General features: G+C 48.1%; 1 protein-coding gene across 1 annotated transcript in view; it reads right to left on the bottom strand.

Annotated features, from left to right (window-relative positions):
• Window positions 1-7,679, bottom strand: part of LOC144170767 (zwei Ig domain protein zig-8-like) — a 314,979-nt gene extending 307,300 nt beyond the window's left edge. Inside the window, exon 1 of the mRNA XM_077700756.1 lies at window positions 6,991-7,679. Within this exon, the coding sequence (XP_077556882.1) occupies window positions 6,991-7,135 (145 nt within the window). The 5' untranslated portion in view covers window positions 7,136-7,679. The remainder of the gene's footprint in view (window positions 1-6,990) is intronic.
• Between the last annotated feature and the right edge of the window lie 15,852 nt (window positions 7,680-23,531).

Below are 23,531 nucleotides of genomic sequence, written 5' to 3' on the forward strand. Positions count from 1 at the left end.
TCCGACTCTGTGCCGCTCACGTGGGCGATGGGGCGACCAAAAAAGGTCCGGACACCCGGCCTATTAGAAAACGTGCCGTGCTGCGAGGCGATAATGCAATCACCCAGAAGAACAAGAAGAAGTGCAGGTTTTCAACGACGAGGGACCGTTTGACGAAGAATTTGCAGTGGCTGGCAATGAAGTATAGGAATACTGTGGAGGGCACTGTACAAATAAAGCCTTATAAACTTTACTTAGCCTTTCATCTGATTTTCTGCTGACGACTGCAGTGTTATATACACAGGCTTAATGGTTCGGACTGACTTATATGGCGCTCTTTGCTGCTGCATCAGGCTTGCACTGTTCTTTCTTTGTGTGTGTGTTGCTCGGCGCACACCGTGTTTTTGCGGAAACGCAGTGCTCACTAAAGCTTACTCAATCACGAATGCGTCGGCTTTGGTTGAGGTCGAGAACCCCAACCTTGCTCACTCAGCAAGTAACAGCCTTTAACTTCGCCTCAACCTCTCCTTACATGGTGAGTTGAGGTTCGTTTAAGGTCACGGTTGACATAATAAGGTTCAAACCTCACGATGTTGCCCACCGCTGCACAAGAGCCAGCACACGCGCGGCGCAGCTGCTCCTGCCCATTCCTTATCACCTGCCGCGAAGAACCGGCGGTTGACGAGGCGCATGAAGAGACGCCGGAAGCGCAACGCACTTCTCCGAGGCGCGCAACTGTTGGCAAGGGACAGTGTGCATTGCACATTTTTTTCTAGTTCGTTGCAGCCATCTCGCACTAAGAGATGCTTTCGGCTCGTTTGATGTTCACTAGAGTTACAGCCGAGGCCACTTTCGAAACGGCCCAGGTGCATCCGTCTTTTCATGGGTGGACCCGCTTTCTGCGGCGATACGTTGGTGCAAGGCAGAATCATCAGTAAACTGAGCCCATGTGACAGCATGTCGCTCTAAAACTGCTTACGGGCCGTTGTATTCGACGCATAGGTGTTCTCGTTTTGCCCGAGATAAGGGCTATCTGGCTCTGCTTAAGCAGAACGTTTGAAGGTTAGCACCAGATTCGTGACTCAGCCACTTCAACAACCATTCTTGTGGGCTGTAATTTCTTCCCAAAACGGTGTTTTTCAACAGCGATGTATGTATGTTGGTCTTCCCGGTTCACGTATAACTGACTTCTATGTTTTTTAATTCCTTTCAAGGTCTCACTAAACAAAACATAATGGTTTGTTTTTTGGAGCCTTCTTGAGGGCTCCTTACAACGTCAGTTGGGAGTGCCGTGATGGCCGCCGCAGTCATGCATTGTGTAGCTGAAGTCTGCTGAAAAAAAAATGAAGGAAGCTCACACACACGCGAAAGACTTGAAGGTAGCGAAGCTGTACGCGACATTCACGACGGCTTAGTCCACGATCGCAGCCGATTTGCTTCTTCTTTGCTGCCGCAATGACCTTTACTCCATTCTTGTTGCAAAAAGTGGCAGCTTCCTTCATATTTTTGGAAGTGATAATCATTGGACATCACCTTGGAGGGGCGTACTCTACGACGTGTCTTACTCGCTCCGAGCAAGTGATGCCAGGATTACGGCGAACGTTGGAGTTTTTTTTTTTTTTTTTGGGGGGGGGGGTGGGGGGGGGGGGCGGAAGGGTTTAATAAAGTTGCTTCGCTCGCTCGCTATAGAGGGGGGGGATTTCCGTGAACCTCCCTAATTGGGCATGTTTGGCTTGACAAACGTGCGCCAGTGACGCTAAGCGGTCGCCACGTGGTGCACATGTGTCACACATACGCACACTCACGCACGCACGCGCGCACACACACACACACACACACACACACACACACACACACACACACACACACACACACACACGCACACGCACACACGCGCGCACACACACACACACACACACACACACACACACACACACACACACACACACACACACACACACACACACACACACACACACACACACACACACACACACACACACACACACACACACACACACACACACAAACGCTTAGCATTTTCTTGGGTTTTTAAACTGCCGGGCGGTCGTCGCCAGGCACGCTCTCGCCTGCGCTTGGCATTTGTTTTATATTTTTAACTGCGGACACGCATAATAACGATCTGCTAAACAGCTTCGCTGTTAAAAATAGGTATCTCAAGATGAACGCCTACTCACAGCTAACAAAAAGAATGCTTGTTAAAAGGATACTCAGGTAAATAATTTAAATCAATAAATCATCATCAATCATCCTCTCCTCGCCCTTTTTGCAGTTAAAACTGCGTTACACCAAAATAAAAGGTTGGGTGGCTTTGTTCATGATACCCGAAAAGTACAACTTGCGGATGATAAATTAAGTACCACGACTTAAAGAGCAGATACGATAACGCACCATCCAGTGTTTGACAAATCGCCCAGGAGAATGGGGACGGCCGGGCGGGCCGTACTGCATGAGGTGTTGAGATGGAGACTTGCAGGCAGGTGCACGGCACGTGGCCACGACAATCCACCGCCACCCACCCCGCGCGCTCTAACTTGCCTTAAATGATGCTTTAGAAACATACAAAACAGAACTTCTACGGGATGGGGCACCCTGCTAACCCAATCATCCTCATCCACATACCAAGGCCATCGGTTTTATAAAACAACTTCATCTTCATGAACAATTCTGACAAAATTAAAAGATAACGCGCGGAATATATGTCCGGAAAGCTGCAAGGCTATGTAGCGCACAGAGGGCCCTGACTCGTTAATAACTGTTGCGCCGCTGGCAGGAGGGAGCAGAGGAGGTCGGAGTGACCGCCCCGATGGACGTCACCGGTTCAGCCATAAGCACTCTCCGTCTTTTCCACGGACGTACGCTCCGGAGCACTCCTTCTGTCTGTGTTTTAAGGAGTTCACAAAAGAATCAGGCGTAGTCCGAAGAATTTAGGGCATAGAAGAACCCTGCACCCCTCCCAAACAACCCCCTCCTCTCTTACGCCACGGGCCCCCTTTTTACAACTAAAGGTTTATACATACTGGTGAAACAGAAAGCAGGCGGAGCCCGGGTTTTAGATTTTGCGAGGATTTCTCCGCTATGTGCCTAGCCAGCAACCGAGAGGTGACTTTTACGGAAAGTGATTCTAAAATAAAATATGGCCGCACATAATCTATTTATGCTGCCAGCCGCACAAAATAGAAATCATTCTAAGTTCACGAAGTCGAACTCCGTTTACTTTTTGTCTCACCTGTACATAAATTGCGGAGGCACGTGCCTAAAACACATCGCAGCCGATGGAAACTTCGGGGCCTGCTGCAGACACCAACGTGGGCCTTTTTCCCTAGTAAACCACTTAGCGCTTTGGCATTAAAAAAAGTGTCGAGCTCTGTTGAGAACGTCAATTCATTTCAGCCCTACCGGGTATTTCGCCGCTGCGGCGTGCGTCCTCAGGAGACCTGATCGACGAACGCCCATGGTGGCGGTTTTTTCCATGCTTTTTTTTAATTGGTTGCGTGCTCTGGAATGAAATTTCACTCTAGACAAGAACGACAGGTTGGAAAGTATGTAAAATAAAAGCGGAGGTCCCGGATAGTTGTGGCATAAACTGCTTTTAGGGCACTGAAGGCCCACTCGGCGGTAATGAGAAAGGCTAAGTCCTACAAACACTGCTTTCACTTGCCTAAGGTGCAAACAAAGAAAAGGCAATAAAGCGGTCAGCAATGCCTCTACGCCTGCCAATTAAATCTCATTTCAGTTAAGCGATTTTCGATGTTAAAGTAATGCTGATCGATAGTGCGAATATAAAAACACTCGCACCGAAACCGCTCCAAAAAAACATGTAGTGCTCGCGTATCGATGCTGTCGGGCTGTGTATTTTGTTCGAAAAGGGCGTTTTTTATCCCCCATGTGGTACCGCTGACCAGGGCCTCCAAAACTGAGCAGTGCGTGTTTTGGGCCCTGCTCAGCACAACGTCAAGGGTTCGATCTTCAGTCATAACGGCTGTTTTAGCACGAAAGTGTTTTATTCCGGGATTCACGAATATTTTACTTACGTCATATCCGTCACGGAAGTCACGCCAGTACAACGAAGCAAGCGGCCTGTAAAGGGTGCACCCCGGCACACAGGGTGCTCTTGCGGGGAAGAAACATTTAGTACTAATGAATACGTTATATTTAGGGTTGTTCGTTTTCGGGTTTTATATTTTAACACGACAGTGTATTATGCCAAGGTACATTAAGATTTCACTGACGTCATATCTGTCACGTAAATGACGCCAGTACACCTTTGCCGAAGCGACCCGCCAAGAGGACGTTGCTCACCAAGCACACCCACAAGACAGCCGCCGACCCGCAAATCATGCTCAACTGCAGATTTCGCTACACATTTCACTTCCGTACCGATTACTATGACACAGGAATCAACCGAAGTTTTTCTGATGGCAGCGAGCAGCAAAACGCCGTAGTATCGCTATTTCGGAGAACGTTACAGATCCACACTTGGTCTAAATTAATACCTAGCTCACCGAAACGCCGCGCCTCATGAACCAGATGTAGCCTGAATGCATAAATCTTGAATTTAAATTTATGATAAAAAACGAAGCTAACTATTTTCATGGACATTTATGTGTGAGAGTGGTTAGACCCATTTATTTCGCAAGTCGTGGAAACAACAATAGTGATTAAGAAGACCCGTTTAGCTCCGTGAACACGACCTTTTACGGCCGCCCAGAAATCTGCGCGGCAAACTGAAACCCTTACCATATAAAATATCAGTAGCACTTGCCAGTCCTTCGTTACACGCTGCTAAAAGTAAACCAAAACCCTACCATTGGCGGGATACGAAAATGCTTTGACCCGGGCTAATGTAATTAATTCATCGGACTTCCCTAATTTATTCATAGGTGGCTTCGTTAGCTCATACGTTAACAACAGGGGTCTCGTGTTACAGAGCGGATGTAGCAAGATCGGGAGTCCTAATAAAGACGTTATTTGAACTTGATAACAAATATACGCAGTGCGAATAGGACTGCAAACACGTTCACGATACGGCTGGGTCTATAGACAGCGGCTAGCGACGAGGGCATACAGAACGGACATTTCTCGTTAACTATGCGTAATTCTAAAAGACCGCTGCACTTGAAGGCAGGACATAAAGAAATAGATAAAAAAAAAGTCAGTTTCTAGGCTTCGCGCGACTAATATTATTGCCGAGAGCTTCTAATTAATTGCCGAGAGCTTCTAACTAATATTATTGCCGAGAGCTTCAATAAAGATATATAACGGAGGTGTAAGCGTACACATCGTACACATACGTGACACATTAAGCGCTTCTGAAAAAAATCTAATGAAATCCCAAATACCCTCAGCAGGGACAGTATCAAACTAGAAAGTAGCTTACGGCATTTTGCCATTGACGTATTATGAGAAGGCACTGAGAAGAATGTTTGTAATTCACATCTATTAGTTTTTTTTTTTTCACTGTAGTTCCCGATAATTCAGAACTGCATATGCCGCTAGACTCGAGCAGCCGCTCGCTCTCATTTCACAAGATTTGTCCTTTTTTTTACGTTTTGTGTTTCGAGAGATTTCAAAGTGGCCCACGATAAAAGAAAAATATCACTCGATTTGTAATGTAAAAACACGTATTCATTTGTATTGATCACTATATAGATTGGCTCACTTTTATAAAAACGTCGTGCGTTTAGTTATCAGATAGATGCTTAAACAAGTAGTGCACATTCCGCCAAGTTGAGACGAACGTAAAGTGCCCAACAGCTAACCCTAACGCACCGCCTGGAGAACCAAAACAAAGTGCGAAAGTAACTGTGATTAAAGTATATACATATATATATATATATATATATATATATATATATATATATATATATATATATATATCACAGGGTGCGTTGGAACCATCGCAGTAGTAATCACAGTAGGCCGCAGAATGTTCTTGTCTTTCCACGTTGCACGGAAGAACGGCAAAAAGTACCGCTACTTTGGCCCTGGTAGAAATGGTCCGCAAACACATTTGACCTTCTGGAATTGGTCAGCTTGTACAAACAAGCATGCGATGAAGACGTACAAAAATCATTGCTAGTGCAAGATCACATGTTTGCCAGTTTCACGTATCTATAAAATGTTTAGCCAGCCTTTCTGGTAGACGATCACTCCAAAAGGAAAATGAGAGAGAGAGCAGAAATAGCGCTCTTTAAACAGTGTTTCTGTTTTTCTCAAGACAGACAGAACTTCTTTATTGAGCTAGGTTTGGGTAGGGTGGCTCCTCATTTCAGGTAACCACGTGCCTTCAAAGCTCGGCCTTCCCTCTCAACCAGCAGAAGCTGATGTTGAGATGGGGTGCTGGACAGCAGTATCTTCCACTGCTCAGGGGTAGGGGAAGGAAAAGGCGGTGGCATCAACCTTGGGAAGCGACCGTTTTCATGCAGGGTGCTAGACGGAGACAATCGACTGTTTTTACTGCTTAGTCTAATCATAGTGATTATGCTAAGCAGCGCTAAATTATACATATCAGAAACCCACTAGCCGCAAAGCAAGTTTTACTAATGCTGCAAACTTTGTCCTTAGTTTATGTCCTGGCGCATTTTGCTGAGTTGCAAGTACAGTTGCATACTGTGCAGGATTATCTCGATCAGCGGCGTGTCCAGTCGGAACTACCGGCGAACGAGTATAGTCCTTAGCGCGTGACCCGAAATGTGCTGCTCACAATTTACGACGAGTTCAGAAATCTTCATCCTCCGACATAGTCCACTGGAACCGCCCCTCTTCTGCACGTTTCTTAGCCGCGGGAGTTCCTGTTAAGGGAACCAGGGCAATGTGCAAAAGGGCTAGAGGTTATTTAAAAAAAAAGTCAGCTAGCCCGCCAATCAACCCTCAGTGACGTACTGCTAAAGCACCCAAAAAGTCATTGGCGCCGTTGACGTAAGCTGCTTATGAAAGGAGAAGAGAGAGAGAGAGAGAAACAGACCTCCCAGAGAGTGCCGTACTCACCATCATCATCGACAGCCGCTAAGGTAAGCACCATAAAAGTCAGCACAGCCAGGGAACTCAGCATGGCCCAGATACCCGCTGTGCGAGCAGCACCGTGGGGCCGTGTCCCCCCGGAGGGTCTTGCGAACAGCGTCAGTAGAGACATCGCTCCGCTCGAGCAGCTGCAGCGGCACCCCGAGTCTAGTGGATCCCCCCCATTCGGGCCAGCCTCGTAGCTGGCTGCCTGTCGCTCCGTTGCACTCGTCCACCGGCACCCAGTGAAAACACGTCACATATTCCGGCGCAGTTTTCGATACACTTTGCTGCCGCGGGCCAGCAGCCGGTCTCTGGTGACTCAAGCGACGATCCCACGCACAGTTAATCCATTCGTCGGAGTCTTCCGTGTAATCCGTCGACGTCAACCAGACGCGTGTAAACTAGTGCTACAGCTGTGTGCAACTAACGGTACTACCACTACTTTGACAGCAGGGTTCGCAGTAGTCTGCGGTCTAGGCCGCAACGACACAGCGGAAAGGAGTGTCTCCGCGGCGCAAGCGAGCTGTCAGTGCCGGGTCTGGGCCCGGTGCTGCACCATGCACGACGAGTTAAAAGAAGCCAGCTCGCGCGCGCGCCGCTTAGCTTGGTTTCCAGCGCTCGGCGGCCCAGAAATCCGCGGCGAGCAGCCGGCGAGCAGAGGCGCGTTCGCTCTAACTCGGGGTTCGGACTGAGGGTTCGCGCCAGGCGTCGCGGGAGAGCGAGGTGGTCACGTGGTGTGGCTCCGCCTCCTCTCTGCCGCTTCCCCTTCTTTTCTGTGTCGGCGTTTTGCTTTCGCCAGGCGCGTTGTATGTTTCCGGTTCCGGCGGTGGCGCTTGCACCTTCCGGCGGCTACCGATGTTAAAGAGAAAACAGAGAAGGACACACCAAAACAGCAAAAGAAATTGGGTTACGTATACACTCTTTTTCACCCCTTCATTCAGGTTGCGAGTGGCGCGGTCGCTGAAAATCATCCCGAGCACGTCGTTTTCGAGTGTGTGGCTGCAACGATGTTTTGAGCAGAGTGACCAGCTGGTCACTCTCGGTTTGTAGAAAGCGGGAAAAAATGCGGAGGAAAGGTAGGGTGCTTTTTTTTGCGACGTGTATTTTGCTGTTTCATAATAATTTGATGTGACAACATCGGCAATTGATTTCTTTGAGCACTTCATCGCTTACACCAGTGAGTGATTGAAAACTTTATTGCATAACAGCCACTAATCCTAGGCGTCGGCCAAGAGCCCATGGGCTCTGGCAGCGTCTTCAGTTAGCTGAATGGCCCAGACTTGATCCGCTGGCAATACAGTCTCCCATTTCTCTACAGTAGCGATGTTGCGACCTAACGTTGTCGCCTGTGGACAGGCCCACAGCATGTGGGCTAAGCCTGCCCTGTCCTTACACCGGTGGCACTTGTCAGAATATTGCCCCGGGTAACAGTGACTGTACGCAACCGGGTTGGGATACGAGTTGGTCTGCAAAAGTCGCCAATCCACGGATTGCCATTGACTGAGGGTATACGATGAGCCGGGGGGAAGCGGGTCCGCTCTAGCCAGTAGTGATTGTGTAGGACACAAGGCGATCTCTACCCGAACAGGGAAGTGAATGAGCGTTGTTGTTATCACCAGCTCGATCAGAAAATCCTCGAGCGGCGTCGTGCGCGCATTCATTCCCAGTCAGGCCAGAGTGTGCAGGTGCCCATATTAGACATATCTTTCCCGAACGCTGAATCTTGTTCAGCCCAGTCCTTATAATCGCAGATTCTTTTGTGGAGATGCGCCACCTTGCGTAATTTATAATAGCAGATTTTGAGTCGCTCACCACGTATTTGATTTTTGCGGATGCCGTCATTGCCAGGGCAATGGCCGCCTCTTCGCCCACCTCCGGTTCGCTCGTGCGGACCGACCCGGAGCTGATGGTATTGCCTTGGTGATTGACTATTGCAATTGCCATAGCATTGCGACCCGGATAGTAGGCCGCGTACACGTACGCCACGTCCTCCGAATTTCCGGAACGTTTGTGCAGGGCTTTCGCCCTTTCCTGCCTGCGTTCCTTTGATTGTGAACTGGGTGCATGTTTTTAGGGATCGGTGGGATGTGGATTTGATCGCGCACTTCGGCAGCCAAGGGTACCTTGTGAGTGTCTGTTCGCAGGTGGTTGATGCCCAGGGAGCCGAGAATATGCCGACCCGTCTGGCTGTAGCTTAGCCGTCCTCGTTGAGCCAGCCGTTGAGCCTCTATTAGTTCGCTGAGGGTATTGCGAAGCCCCAGCGCCTCGAAACGTTCGATCGGAGCAGTAATCGGGATGCCGAGGGCCTGCTTGTAGGCCCGTCTAAAAGGCCGTCAATTTTGAGTTGTTCGTCCTTTCTGTTGTGTAGAAAAGGGGTGACGTAGGTTATCCTACTGAGGACGAAGGCTACAACTAATAGAACAAGATTGTGCTCCTTCATACCGTGATGCCGGTTAGCGAAACGAAACACAATTTCCCCCTCGGCCTTGTTGATTGCAGGTAAACGTGCCAGCGTATGAAACTGGATACAGAAAATATTGTAGAATGAGTTGAAGCAGAAATGGTCGTGTTTAAGGCATCAGTTGAGTGTAAAAGTGAACCAAATATTTGCTGTGAGTGCTTTCAGTGTCTAGGCTATTTGAGGTGCATTTAACTTTATGCCCGCGTCCGTATACAACGCTGAAAAGTTTGCTACACGTGTAGGAAAAACGTCGGGGCTGCGGTATGGTCCTACAGAAAACAGTGCTTCAATGTTGTGCACACGTTTATTGTATAACACTTGTAAACGCAAAATGAATTGTCGCACGAAAGTAATCTGAAGTTCCAAAAAGAATTACACACAGGACGGCGTCTAGTGATTATAAGATAACCACGCGGAGCTAACGGGCCCTTTAACCAAAGTGAGAACGCAGAAGCTCGTTTTCGCAATATTTAAAGGTGTTGTGCCACCAACTTTTAAGTGTGTAAAAAGCCTGCTGTAGGCTTTCTCTGTATGCAAGGACCATCAACACGAACTGCTGGGTACAGCAAGCGCTTAATATATATTTTAATTCGCTTCTAAGAAGTACCTAAAAGCTCTTCTGGAGATCGGGACTCATCGCTAGCGCCACTAACCATGACGTCAGTGAATTGCCAGCATAACAAAGTTTGTGACGTCATACCACGTTAGCGACTCGAGCGACGTCAACGTGAACTCCAGTTACCACAGTTTGTTTGCTCGCTTGGTCGTATCAGACACACTAGGCCGACACGACGGCGACGACGAGTCGCCAAAATATCGGCCAACTGTCGAATTGCCAGACCGCGTTGTCACACTACGCCGACGGCGACACAAACACGTCGGACGATGGAAAGTCGCCGTAGTGTGACTGAGTCGCCGACCGAAGACGCCAACAAAACCAGTCGCCTGACTGGTCGCCCGACGCGTCGTCGGGAATCGACCGAGAAGCGAAAACTGCGCCCCGACAACATTCGTACCGCAATGAACGTGGCTCTATTTTGTTAGTTCCTGGAGTGTAATAAACTCAGTAAGGTCCATGAAGCCCATACAACTCAACACTAGCGCTAATGCGATCCGTATTTTGGCGTTCGACGCTTCGGCCGTGCCCTTCGGCGACGCCGCTACCCCGGCATGCGTGTGCGATCGGCTCGCCTGTAGAAAATATAAGGTCAGTTTCGTGCAGAAGAAGAGTTACGTAGGGTAATTTGGGTAATAAGAGATCAGTATCGGCAAAGGTTTTTGACGTAAAACATAAAACCAAAGTACGCCAAGCACTATCCCTACAGTGCAAAATCGTAGTCGCAGCTGGGCACACTTATTTTTGCGAGCACTTTCGCGAAGGAGCAGAGTTGATGGCGATAAGCTATTGCGGGGGCTTCGCGGAATCTTGCTGCGCAAGCGCTATTTGAGAAATTTGAGTTTACAAGCCAGGAATCCTGTAAACTAGCTAGTAAACACCGACGTACGACTCGACGGATGGGCCTCCATCTAGTACACCGGCTTTTTCGCAACCGGGCCCCTATTTGTGCGGTGGCGCAGTGGTCTCGCGCGTCGCGCCCGCTCGGTCAACGTTGCGGGTTCAACTCGCGGCGGGGGCAGCTTTCTTTTTTAGCGTTTTTTTTAAGGAGCATGGTTTGCATATCTATGGTTTTCATTTGTCAAAAAGTCCGTGTCGGAGCTGTCGCGGCTTGACATGACGGGTCGGCGTGCTTACTTCCGTGGTGAAGCACGTGTGTGCGGGAGCAGGCGCCGCAGTAAAGTCGCAGCGCACCGCAGCGCCGCATGGTAGACAAACGTGGCAGAGCGTCCTCGCAACACTGTGACGTCACTGCTTGAATCGGCGCCCAGAAACCGAAACCGAATCCTGTTCACATGAGTCGTGCGATAATAAATTTTTTACTCAGAATATGTGCATGTGAGAGCATGTATCATGATTTTTAATGAAATATAAAACGTCTGCAACAAAGAATGCACAAGCAACAAATTTGGTGGCACAACACCTTTAAGAGGTAGTTGGCCCAGTCGAAATGGCCACAAAATTTGATAACGTATTCATGAGTTCCAAAAAATAACGTTGGAAAGGGTTACGGTGTGAGCGTGATATTACACTTCATTAATAAGTACGCAGGGTAGACTTGCCTGAATCGGACGCCATTAAAGTACTTTTACAATAAAGACTAAGTTGCTAACCATTGTCGCACACGCACACCAGTAAACTGACATACGAGGTTAGGCTTACTCAACCAAGGAAAAATGATGTTCCCACTACTCTAACGTATTTTCAGTGCCCCATTGATCAGTGTGTGCTAACGCTTAAAAAATTTTGATTAAGCAAAAACGTCTGTGTGTGCGAGGTTTCATCATCATCACCAGCCTATCTACGCCCACTGCAGGGCAAAGGCCTCTCCCATTATTCTCCAATTACCTCGGTCCTGTGCTAACTGTGACCAATTTATCCCCGCAAACTTCTTGATCTCATCTGCCCATCTAACTTTCTGCCGCCCCCTGCAACGCTTGCCTTCTCTGGGGATCCACTCTGTTACCCTTAATGACCAGCGGTTATCTTGCCTTCGCATTACATGCCCTGCCCACGTCCATTTTTTCTTCTTAATTTCTACTAATATGTCTTTAACACCAGTTTGCTCCCTGACCCACTCCGCTCTCTTCTGGTCCCTTAATGTTGCACCTATCATTTTCCGCTCCATTGCCCGCTGAGTCGTTCTCAATTTAAGTTTAACCCTCTTAGTGAGCCTCCAAGTTTCTGCCCCGTAGGTGAGTACCGGTAAGATGCAGCTGTCATACACTTTCTTCTTCAGCGACAATGGTAGACTGCTATTCATTATCTGAGAATGCCTGCCATATGCACCCCACCCCATTCTGATCCTTCTAATTATCTCTGCCTCCTGGTTGGGATCTGGGGTCACAACTTGGCCTAAGTAGATATATTCGCTTACCACTTCCACTGCCTCGCCACCTATCTCAAACTGCTGTGCTCTCCCGAGGTTATTGATCATTACTTTAGTTTTCTGCATATCAATTTTCAGGCCCACGGTTCTACTCTGTTCACCCAGTGCGGAAAGCATGCTTTGCGATGCGATGCGATGAGGCTTTGAGGGGGGGGGGGGGGGGAGGTAGGAGGAAAAGGCCCGAAACTGTCTGGCGAAGGGTAAAGCATGCTTTGCAATTCGTCCCCCGAGTTACTTAGCAAGGCAACGTCATCAGCAAATCTGAGGTTACTGAGGTATTCTCCATTAACCCTTACTCCCACCTGTTCCCAATCCAACGTTCTGAATACTTCTTGTAAGCATGCTGTGAATAACATTGGAGAGATTGTGTCTCCTTGTCTGACACCCTTCCTTATAGGTATTTTACTGCTCTCCCTATGGAGGATGATGGTAGCTGTAGACCCATTGTAGATATCCTTTAGTATTCTTATATTAAGTGCGAATGCACTTCTTAAGCTACCCTGAATCACGCGTCCACCGCCGTCCGTCCGTCCGCACCACATACCCACTTAGGGCGATTGGCCAAGAAGAGTTCCTAATTTCTTTAACACATACCCACTTAGGGCGATTGGCCAAGTAATCTGAATCACGCGTCCACCGCCGTCCGTCCGTCCGCACCACATACCCACTTAGGGCGATTGGCCAAGAAGAGTTCCTAATTTCTTTAACACATACCCAGTTAGGGCGATTGGCCAAGTAATCTGAATCACGCGTCCACCGCCGTCCGTCCGTCCGCACCACATACCCACTTAGGGCGATTGGCCAAGAAGATTTCCTAATTTCTTTAGCACATACCCACATAGGGCGATTGGCCAAGAATCGGGCGTGAGAAGGGCTAATGCACCCGCTTAAAGGAGTACTGACACGAAATTTCAAAGCTGAGATCCGCTCTAGCAATCAAGTACAACGACAACACAAATAGGTGTCTGTGAATGAATGCATCTTTCTTTCTTTGTAGTTGTGTGTGTGTGTGTGTGATCTCTCTTTCGCGAACATTACCGAACCGCGCAAATTCAACTCCTGCATTCGCACTTTCACATTCTTCCCCTTGGGGAAATGCGGGGAAATTTTAATGCTCATCTACCCCCTGGTTCCGTAATGCCAGAATGACTGCTAGGGTTTCGACCGAGTCAAATGCTTTCTCATAATCTATGAAGGCTAAATATAGCGGTTCAGTATACTCAGCGCACTTCTCTATCACCTGATTGATCGTGTGAATATGGTCCATTTTTGAATAACCTTTACGGAACCCTGCTTGTTCTTTAGGTTGACTGAAATCTAAGGTTGCAGAGATTCGGTTAGCGATTACCTTGGTAAATACCTTGTAGACGACTGACAGTAAGCTGATCGGCCTGTAATTTTTCAAGTCCTTCATGTCGCCTTTCTTATGGATTAGGATGATGTTCGCGTTCTTCCAAGATTCCGGTACCATTGCGGTCATTAGGCATTGCGTATACAGGTTTGCCAGTTTTTCAAGTACAATTTCTCCACCATCCTTCAAGAGGTCTGCTGTTATCTGATCCTCATCAGGTGCTTTGCCCCCTTTCATTTCTTTCAAAGCCTTCCTTACTTCTTCGGTCTCAGCGCACGTTAAGATCTCCACGTGGTCACAGTTAATCTGGAGCCCTTCACTACGGCACTCCTCATATCCCAGATGGAGCGTGAGTGCGTTAAACTAATCAATCAATCAATCAATCAATCAATCAATCAATCAATCAATCAATCAATCAATCAATCAATCAATCAATCAATCAAAATTGGGATTTTCTATTTGTTACGCAGAAATAAAGCATTGCGGCGCAAGCGTCGGGCGTTTGGTGGAGCTGCTTGGCTTCTACCTTGATTCTTCACTCGTAGAATGTATCTGCAGAAGATCGGCGTTTGTATCGGATCTTGCCTGGTTCCGTTGCTTAGCGCCTTCTGCTGGCGCAGTTTGACAGGAAACTGAACGACGAGTTGTGGGCCACAGAAGTAGCCAAGGTTTTCAGACGCGTCGATGATTTTTGGGTCATGTACAATTGCCCCAAGGGTGGGACGTCTGAGCAAGATGTTGACCCCACCAGCGACATTTTCGAGACCACCTTGCGTGGCTTGATTTTATCAAGACGACTTCCGGTCTAATAAGAGCTTCAATCTTTGGACTTAAATCAGCGCCATCACCCTCAACACGCTTGTTAGCGGTATTCATTCCGTTGCCAGAAAAGCCCAAGGTGCCTCGTGGATTGCTCTCCAAAGAAGTGGCCACCACCTTGTCAGAGAGCTTCGAAGAACAAGAATCGCGGCTCGAGGAGGCGGGCTTCCCCGAACGTTGGATCAACAACCTTTCAGGAGTCTGCCTAAAGGAAATCCGCGAAGGTAGACCGAGAAGAACCTCAACAAAGAAAACGAAGCGACGGCCGTCATTCCACGCTTGCGCGGTATGTCCCCCAAACTAATTAAAACGGGCAGAAAGACTGGTCAGAGTGGTTTCTTCAGCCCCCAACAAGCTTGCCCGGCTCTGCAGAAAAAGTGACCAGCGCTGACGAAGCTTCGGACGTTGTGACGTTACGCTTAAAAGCTCCTACCCGGCATGCAGGCAATGTGTTATGTACAAAGTCCCCTGTCCCGCTGCAAGATATACAGGTGCCATCAAAATTAATTGGAACACGATGTCGTAAATTGGCAGCAGTTTCTTCTTCCGGAAACTGCCTGGCTCAATTGGTCGGAGTTTAAAGTCCTACCTAATAGAAAAAGCTTTCTGAAAACAGATAACGGCTGTCATAAAGTCAGCAAGACAAGCATTTTGTGATATTCACGAATATTTATTCCAATTACTTATGACGGCACCTGTATGTAAGAGAGACGGGCGTTGCATCAATTACTGCTTGTGAAAGCATACGAATCCTCTCAAGAAGTATAAAGGGAGCAATCTGGCAACTCATTGCGAAAAGAATGGCTGCTCGCTAAAGCTGGACTCAGCCGATTACCCAGACCAACGCTAACGGGAAGTTTCGGAGGCGTTCACAATCTAAGAGAAGGGACACTCTTGTGTTAGCATGCCGAAAATTGCTCTACATACAAAAGAGATAAACTATTTAAGCGGCATGACTGTCGTGGGTGACACCACTGATTAACAATCTTAATCCGACCCTGCTGTTTTCCTTTCTTGTTTTTTCTATGAGCCCTTCTATTTTCTACATATTTGACGGTTTCTTTTAATAAAATTTAGTAGTCAGTCAGCGCCCGTCTTTGTCCGTTTCGCTCGCGTCCTGTCCTTTAGGTTGTCTTATTCTTAGATCCTACCGGTTCGCCCAGCTTCCCACTCTTGTTGTAACCCAGATACTGTTCTGGTAGATTATAATTTTAATAACTACCCTATTCCATGTATGCTGTTTTTTGCGATAATGTTCCTTCACGTATAAAACAGTTTGTATATCATACACTGTAAATACATACCTTTACAGATGGAACCCGAGCTTCCTTAATTCGCTGTGCGTTCGTTGACACTCGCAGCAGAGAGAAGAAAAACATAATTTATGCTACGTCGACAGCATTTTCAAAAAAAAAAAAAAAAATTAATACACGTCCGAAAACTAAACCGGTCTTGGACATGACAAGTTTCGCATACTTGGTTATTCTCGTTATCTCTCAATGGAGTTAAAATACGTTTCGAAAATATGGTACCTTGCTACCTATGATGCCAGAAAGCGGCTACGACCGCCTTGTTGTTAAGATATCCCAAGACAAACTGTACTATTTTAGACCCCTAATACAGCTCTATAACCATGCCCCATTCATTAGCTTACGTAAGTAACGCCCAACGGCTGTTCTTATCAAATATTAAAGAGAGAAGTAAACATCTTCTAGCCACTTTACCAGGTTTAAGACAGGAGTGTGTCACCCATGTTCTGTTTTTTTGTGTGTTTGTGTGTGTCATCGGCACGTATGCCTTCCCCCAAAAAGGCCGTTTGAAAGTTTCTTTTCTCTTGCACCATGCTCCCCGCCGATCTGGTGACGTCGAACATGAGGACACTAAGCAAGGCCACGTACATGAATTCCGACTGAGTCATTAAGGAGTAAAGTTTAACCCTGCAATAGCTACACAGTAAAATTTAGAAAAATGTGTTGGCCTTAAACTAGATTTCAAGCCAGTTTGACATCCCTGTGGTCGCTTGAGAGGTTGCTTGAAAAACGTACTAAGACTTGAAAAACCCAATGCGGATTCAAATGAGGGAATCTAACTTGAGTGCCCTTTACACTTTATCGCCGCAGGTGAACTTCACCACAATGTTTCAGAACAACAAGCGTCCATTTGCGCTGTTGTCCCTGCGCAGATTTTATTTTTAACAGAAGAGCGTTTAAGCTTGTGCTTGGTCCGTAAGCCTCCGCAAAAAAAAAAAAAAAAAAAAAGTCCTTCTGCAAAAGGCGCCCGGCATGACATTCGCCCGATTGCGTAGTCGGCGCCAAGCCTCGCCAAATTATGACGTCATCACACGCGTCGACACCGCTCGACCTTCGAGAACCTTCTGTTCGAGAACACTCCTCTCGTGTGCTCTTTTCCTCGCCATTTCAAGTGCGTTCGCGCCTCAAATGGGAAGTACAGAACAGCTCGCGCTACAGACGCCGAGTTCGCGAAGCCGGTTGCTGCCGGCTCAAGTGCGTGCTAACGTGGTCCACATTGGGAGAGTTGTGAAAGCCTGCGAACAAACCTATCCGGACCGCCTGCCACTCATGAAGAACTTTCAGCGGCAAGTTCAGAAGTCCATATGAGGTGCAGCAGCCGGGACTCCGACGAAGGGAGAGTGGACGCCAGCTCTGCCGTTTCTCTAGTTTTGCACCACTGTATTGCAAGCTACACCAATTTTGTTATTCAAATTACATTCAGGGAGGAGTAGCCATTCGACGAATCGCACATTAAGCCAGAATGATTTCTTGTTTTGCAGCTTTCGAGTCAAGCCCAGCTGCGGTAATTTTTTATAGTGGAGATCAAATTCTATGACGACCCCGCTCCAACCCCCCTTCTGACAGGTGCGAGTCATTTGGTAACTTCAACTGCAAAACCAGTTGTTTTGCGAATTTTAACAGTGGAGCTGTTTACGCTTGAGTCACTGAAAAATCGGCGAAGCAAAGTGGAGATAAGAAACATTCTAGGCCAAGAAGTTTGAGGGAAGTGGCGATGAGGGAAGGAGCCGACGAGGAGGTGTGGGGAAGCGCTTCTCGGCGCAGAGGTTCGGATGGAGACGTTAACTCTGACGTCCAGTTGTACTCCTAGTTGAGAGAGACGGGTGCGCTCGGCGGCAACAGTGTCCGATATACCGACAAGATGGATAAGATGGGCGCTCAGCTTGTGAACACCACCAGCTCCACTGTTTCCTCCGTCTTCGCATCTCAATTACAAAAGTGGCCGAATTTTGTTCATTTAATAAAATGGCCTCGCATCTGGGGCGGTATTCTCGTGTTTGTCCGTTTTGAAAACGTTCGTTTCGCGTCCGTTTTGTTTTGACGTACTTTCAGTTGCAGGAGGGCTTTGGGTTGACTTTGCGCAACTGTTCTTGTAAACACATTTTAAACCACTAAACCTATTTCAATTTATCTTTTATGTGTTTATTGTTCCACCAGCGAATCAACAACAAGACAACGAAAAAAATGTCACCATCTTCCCGTGGGGGAACCCTGAGGAGGATGCGAAGCAGCAGCGGGGGTTGGTGTGTGGTGTTAGAGTAAGGATACGCGTGGGTAGGGTGAGGAGGAGAATGGAGGAGAGACGCGCATGCGTAGTGGAGTAACGCGCAGCGCGTGTGCACACCTGTTTTATACGGCTGTAAGGAGGAGAATGGAGGAGAGACGTGCATGCGCAGTGGAGGTGTGCACGGGTCAACAACAACGGAGGGAACATGCCCGACCATTACCATCCAACGGGAAGATGGTGTAATTTTATTGGAGGGGGGGGGGGGGGGGAATTGTTAGAGTGGAGAGGCATTAAAGAGAGACACAGAGAGATGTTGTACGTGGTATGAGTTTCTCTTTATTTAGGCATTATCATCATCATGTTCAACGTAAATGACGTCGAGCTGTGGTTGGCGTTCCGTTTTGATTATGATCCCCTTATGGTCTGTGAAATGTAAAATCAAGGGCTGTTGTAGTGGATGAATCCTAAAGTTGCCGAAGGTGAGGTCGATGCACGTTCCCAGGACGGTTGTGGGCTGCTTGTAATCCCGGCCCGCCGAGACTCGCCGACGCACGCTGCCGACGCCGACGATGAAACGTCGAAGGCGCGTGAAGCGTGCTCGTCTCGTGCCGGCCCAGGAAGACACCGGCAACACTATCGCTCCTGGAGCCCTTAAAGGGGAAGCGTGCTCGTCTCGTGCCGGCACAGGAAGACACCGGCAACACTGTCGCTCCAGGAGCCATTAAAGGGTAATACACCACCGGGTTTTTAGCAAGCCGAGCATTCGCAGTGGGGGTGTAGACGGCGCAACAACAAGGGATGGACATAGCCCCGACCATAAGATGCTTCGCATCTAAAGTCTTCTGCTCCAAATCGTCTGCTTCGAGAAGCCGCTGCTCACAGAGCTCTTCGATGTTGCAAGTAACTCTTGCGGCTCATGGGTTCGTCGTGCTTGCATGGCGTCACATACGAGTATTCGCTTTTAGCCTATCAGGGCTTGCTCAAAACGGACACTTTTGAAACGGACACAAAACGGAAAAAAACACCAGAATACCGTCCCGGCTCGCGTCACTGCAAATGTCGTCGACAGACGATAGTCTTCTGCAGCTCTTGCTATATAACTGCTTCGTCTGTCTCGTCCACCCACCTCTCACACTGTTCTCTTCCTCTCTCAGCCCACCCATTGCATTGGAGGTTTGAGGAGTTCAGTTTTGGAAATTTGCGGAGACAGCCGGCTGCCGATCCTATGCACACTGCCGGTCGGCGGCTCACAGCCGCAAGCAGCGGGCTCGAGTTGAGCAAGGGCGACAAAAGGTGCGGGCCAGGCGTGCCCGTGGTGCTTGCGTGTGACCCGCATGCCCGAAGTGAATCTTCACAATAAACGAAGTTTTTTAGGGTTGATAGTAACAAAATTAACAAAATCTGTGCTCGTCATTTTACCAGCCCAAAACAACTTAACGGTGAAATACAGTAGAGTATCTGCCATACGAAAATGTGTGCGATATCGCAATTGTAGAAAACTCAAAATAACAGTCAATATTCAGGGGGTCGTCTGGTGTGAAAGCTATGTACATATTTTAGAGAAACCGTTATGCGCCAAGCAATCCTAAACGGAACGCAGAAAAACGAGCATAATCAACAGTTCGGAGATCCCCACGTTATTCAGTGCTGTTCCGTGAAAGATAACGCATGGCTAGGCGACCGAGTTTCAAACGAGCCACCCGGCGCCTACCTGAGCTTCAGCCATTTTAGCGCACAGTTATTAAGTGAATGGGGCGATGAAGGCATGCTTTGCAATTCTGAGGCCGCGAAGGTGCTTCACGGTCACGTGGGCCTCCGCAGATGGCACGGGCAGAGACGAAGAAGTATTGGAGCTGCCTTCCGGTACCACATTTTCACAATATGGCAGTAGTAAGGCAAGCTGTTCTATCCGACTTTTCTGGCCTCGGTGGGTGCGCTGTTCCACTGCAGCTTTCAAACGCCCCTGTCCGACGACAAGTAAATTTGTCAATGTATTCCACTTTGTGATAGGCACCGCTCTACTTGGTATGGCAGTTGCGACTATGCGGTCCCAATTCGTTGAAATTAGCCTCGAAAAAACAAAATAAAAAAGCTAAACGGGTTTTCTAAGGTGTGCTTTCATTTTACAATAAGGTGGCTGCTCTATCTCTCTCTACCTCGCATGGTGAAAAACTGTTAGCGTGTAGTCAAAACATTTCAGAAGAATATTTGCCTGGCTGGATAACCTTTTTAGATGGAAAATCACAGCTTTGTTAAATTCTTGGGATTTTATCCTACGACAAACTGGGGTCTTAATCTTTGTAAACGAATAAATAAGGCTGGCGTATTTTTTGTTTCTTTATATTTTTCCTGTTGGCATTATGTGAATGCACTTCAACTTAGGTTGCTGTTCTAAGCCCCTCCCTGTGTAGTACTTTCTGACGAGGGTATTAAGGGGTATTATAAATGCATCCCGCTTCCCTTTCACTTCATCGTGACGTGAAACAGCGCGTCTCAAGCTGATTCAAACCAAGAAAACCAAGTGTCCCCCCACGCCGATCAAGCCATGAGCTGCCACCGCCTAGGAGAACGCGAAGAAAGTGGGAATGAACAGTAAAACTGTATAGACACCTGGGTCGCCCCGTTCTCTCCTCCGCAAATATCCTCCTCTCTTAGTCGCCCTTTTTTGTGCTGGCTGCAAGAAGAGACGGTTGTATTCGTGGTCACCTTCATTACTTTTTCGCGTACACTTGTTCCTCAACGTAAAGCACATAACTGCAGTCTCGCCTGAAACCTGGGCTGTTTCGTCAGAAAGGAGGCCGCCTGTTTGTTCTTGCCGACTGAGCTGAACTTTGTTATCTGTAGAAACACGTGTCCACCTAATCTTACGGGATACGTATATTTCCGTGAAATGCTTTTAGCCGACTTGGGTACTTCTCATGCTATTCGTCGTTCTGCGGTTCTCTGGTATTCCTGGGGGGAATGGTGTGGATGGTGGAGCGGGGTGAGGGTGGTCACGGAATTGGAATTATATTGGATGAATTTTCTAGAGAAGGGGACGGTAAGCGAGACCTAGAAAATACTATAACAATCCCCAACCCAGGTAAACCCATCCTCGCAAAGCAGTACCTAGACTCACCGGGGTGGTTTTGGGGTTGGGGGTATGAGGACACCCGGGAACAGTATCGCCGGGAACGCGGATATGCTGTGGACGACGGGCAAAGTAGATACGGAAGCACTGATGAATGTATGATGGACTAGAGTGGGAAAAATTCCCCCGCATTTCCCCGAGGGGGAGAATGTGAAAGTGCGAATGCACGGTTGTCGGCCCGCTTGCGGCGCTTGCGCTCGGCCCCCGCAGCCCACCACCTCGCCGCCTTCTCTTCCATCTCTTCCATCGGGTTTGTAGTATCACGTGTACACCACGCCTTTATCAAGCCGCTACAACGCCGCTGAGTCGCCAACGCACGCCGCTGACGACGTAGTTTGAATGCGGTAAAGATATAAGGCGCGTCACTAACGCTGATATCAGCGTCGCGTCCGTGGCTTGGTCGGTAGAGCGTCGCGCTGCGGCCGCAAAGTCCTCGGATCGAAACCTGGCGCCGGATGCTGTTTCTTTTTTAAATATAGAGGATCACTGCGGACGCCGCCGCCGCCGGCGGTGGATGGTTTGGGGTCGCTTATAAAGTGCATTCGCACTTAAAAATTTAATTGCGCTCTATTTGGGAGGGTTGGGCGATACTACGCGGAGGTATTTTGCGGTGAGGCTTCAGCTCCTATCGGGACGTTTGCCCAGAGCTCCAGTGGCCTCCTCTTTCTGCCTTGCGTGATCACTGAAATATACCAATCTGGTCTTCGCTGCGGTCACTGATCAGCAGTGCCTACCAATTTTTCTCGTTAGAGTTTTGGGTTTCAGAGAGTGTCATCGGGTGCTGGCATTCCCGTGTAGCGTAATAACATGTGGGTCCTTGGGTGCTCCATTTACATGTGTGTACATGTCAAAATAGGTACATCTTGCTTTGTATGTTTAAGTGAGGAATGTGCCTGTCTGAAAACGTTTCCAGTAGGCGACCTTTGCAGCCTTTTCTAAGATGGTAATACGGCTAAATATTCGTGAGTCAAGGCTGGCTTCTGCGGGTGATCGATTGGTAGCTAGTCTCGAACTAATCTGTCCGCATCTATGTTCACTGCAACCCTGCCTCTCTGTTATGTGGTGCCTACGTGATGCTGTTCTGGATCACAGTTGTTCAAATGTGTTCTGTTACGCCGCCTTTAACCGCGAGAAGTACAAGATGTGAGCGGTGGCATACTGTGCCTTTCAGGAATGTTGACAGGCTTCATCGTAATTGGAAATAATAGGTAACAATAAGACGCTCCAAAAGCCCTTCGTCACTGCTACAGCGACGGCTAGCTCCTCGGCTTCTGTCGCGGTGCTGTGACGTACACGAGCCGCTGGTGATCTCATATTGTTCTCTGCGAGCGACTACTCCCTTCCTTCTTTCCAGTGGTGTTGTGTGGTTGTTTCCCCGTACACTGCGGTACTATTTCTCAAAAAACACATAAAATTGTATTTATTTTGGCGTGAAAAAAATTTGCCAAAAGAATGGGGAACTTTTTTACCGAGGCAACATAATTTATTAGCAGTTTGGCACAATTCTTGACATATAAATTTCTGCAGCCACTGCCCCTTTCAGAAAAAGGCAAGAAGCAAACTTAAACAATCCTGTCTCGATATTCTGGATTTATGGCGTTGATAATGGCAGAGGGAGACGACGTAAGAGGCGGTCATAATGGTTTTCAAGCTCGTGGCGTTTTGCCACGTTATTAAACCATTTCTGCTACCAGAGTGACCTATTTACATTCTCGACACTGAAATTTGCAGATACAACTTCTCTTTCACGTTTTACTAGGCATTTAAAAAACGTCAAACCGGTTCTAACCCTCGAAACAGACGACTCTTCTGAGCCCTAATTCATATTAAAGTTGCCTGACTCGCTAGTGCTATCCCGGCAAGAAGTGGATTCGCATATTACTGGCAGCCGGTTGCGACCCAAGAAATTAGACGTGTCAACATTTATATCCGAGAACCACGCTATTCTTCACGAGCGCGTGGATGAAGTCATCCGCTCTTGTGAGGCGAGCTCAAATCACAGGTGGTGTAAGCGGAGGGAAGCCATTGCTCTATTTCCGCACACATCGTCTCATTCCTTCATAGAGCATGGCGCCAAATATGACGAAGCTCTTGAGATACCCATTGGTCACTTTTGCATGGGTGCCCAAACCTAAAGTGCGTGTCGATGACACACAAAACGCTCAACTTTAATATGACTACGCTAGCTGCCGCTCAACTCTAATATGACTACGCTAGCTGCTC

The sequence above is a fragment of the Haemaphysalis longicornis genome, unplaced genomic scaffold (genome assembly GCF_048455015.1).
Source record: "Haemaphysalis longicornis isolate Haplotype H1 unplaced genomic scaffold, Haemaphysalis longicornis Haplotype H1 scaffold_2, whole genome shotgun sequence".
In the NCBI taxonomy this organism is placed as follows: Eukaryota; Metazoa; Arthropoda; class Arachnida; order Ixodida; family Ixodidae; genus Haemaphysalis; species Haemaphysalis longicornis.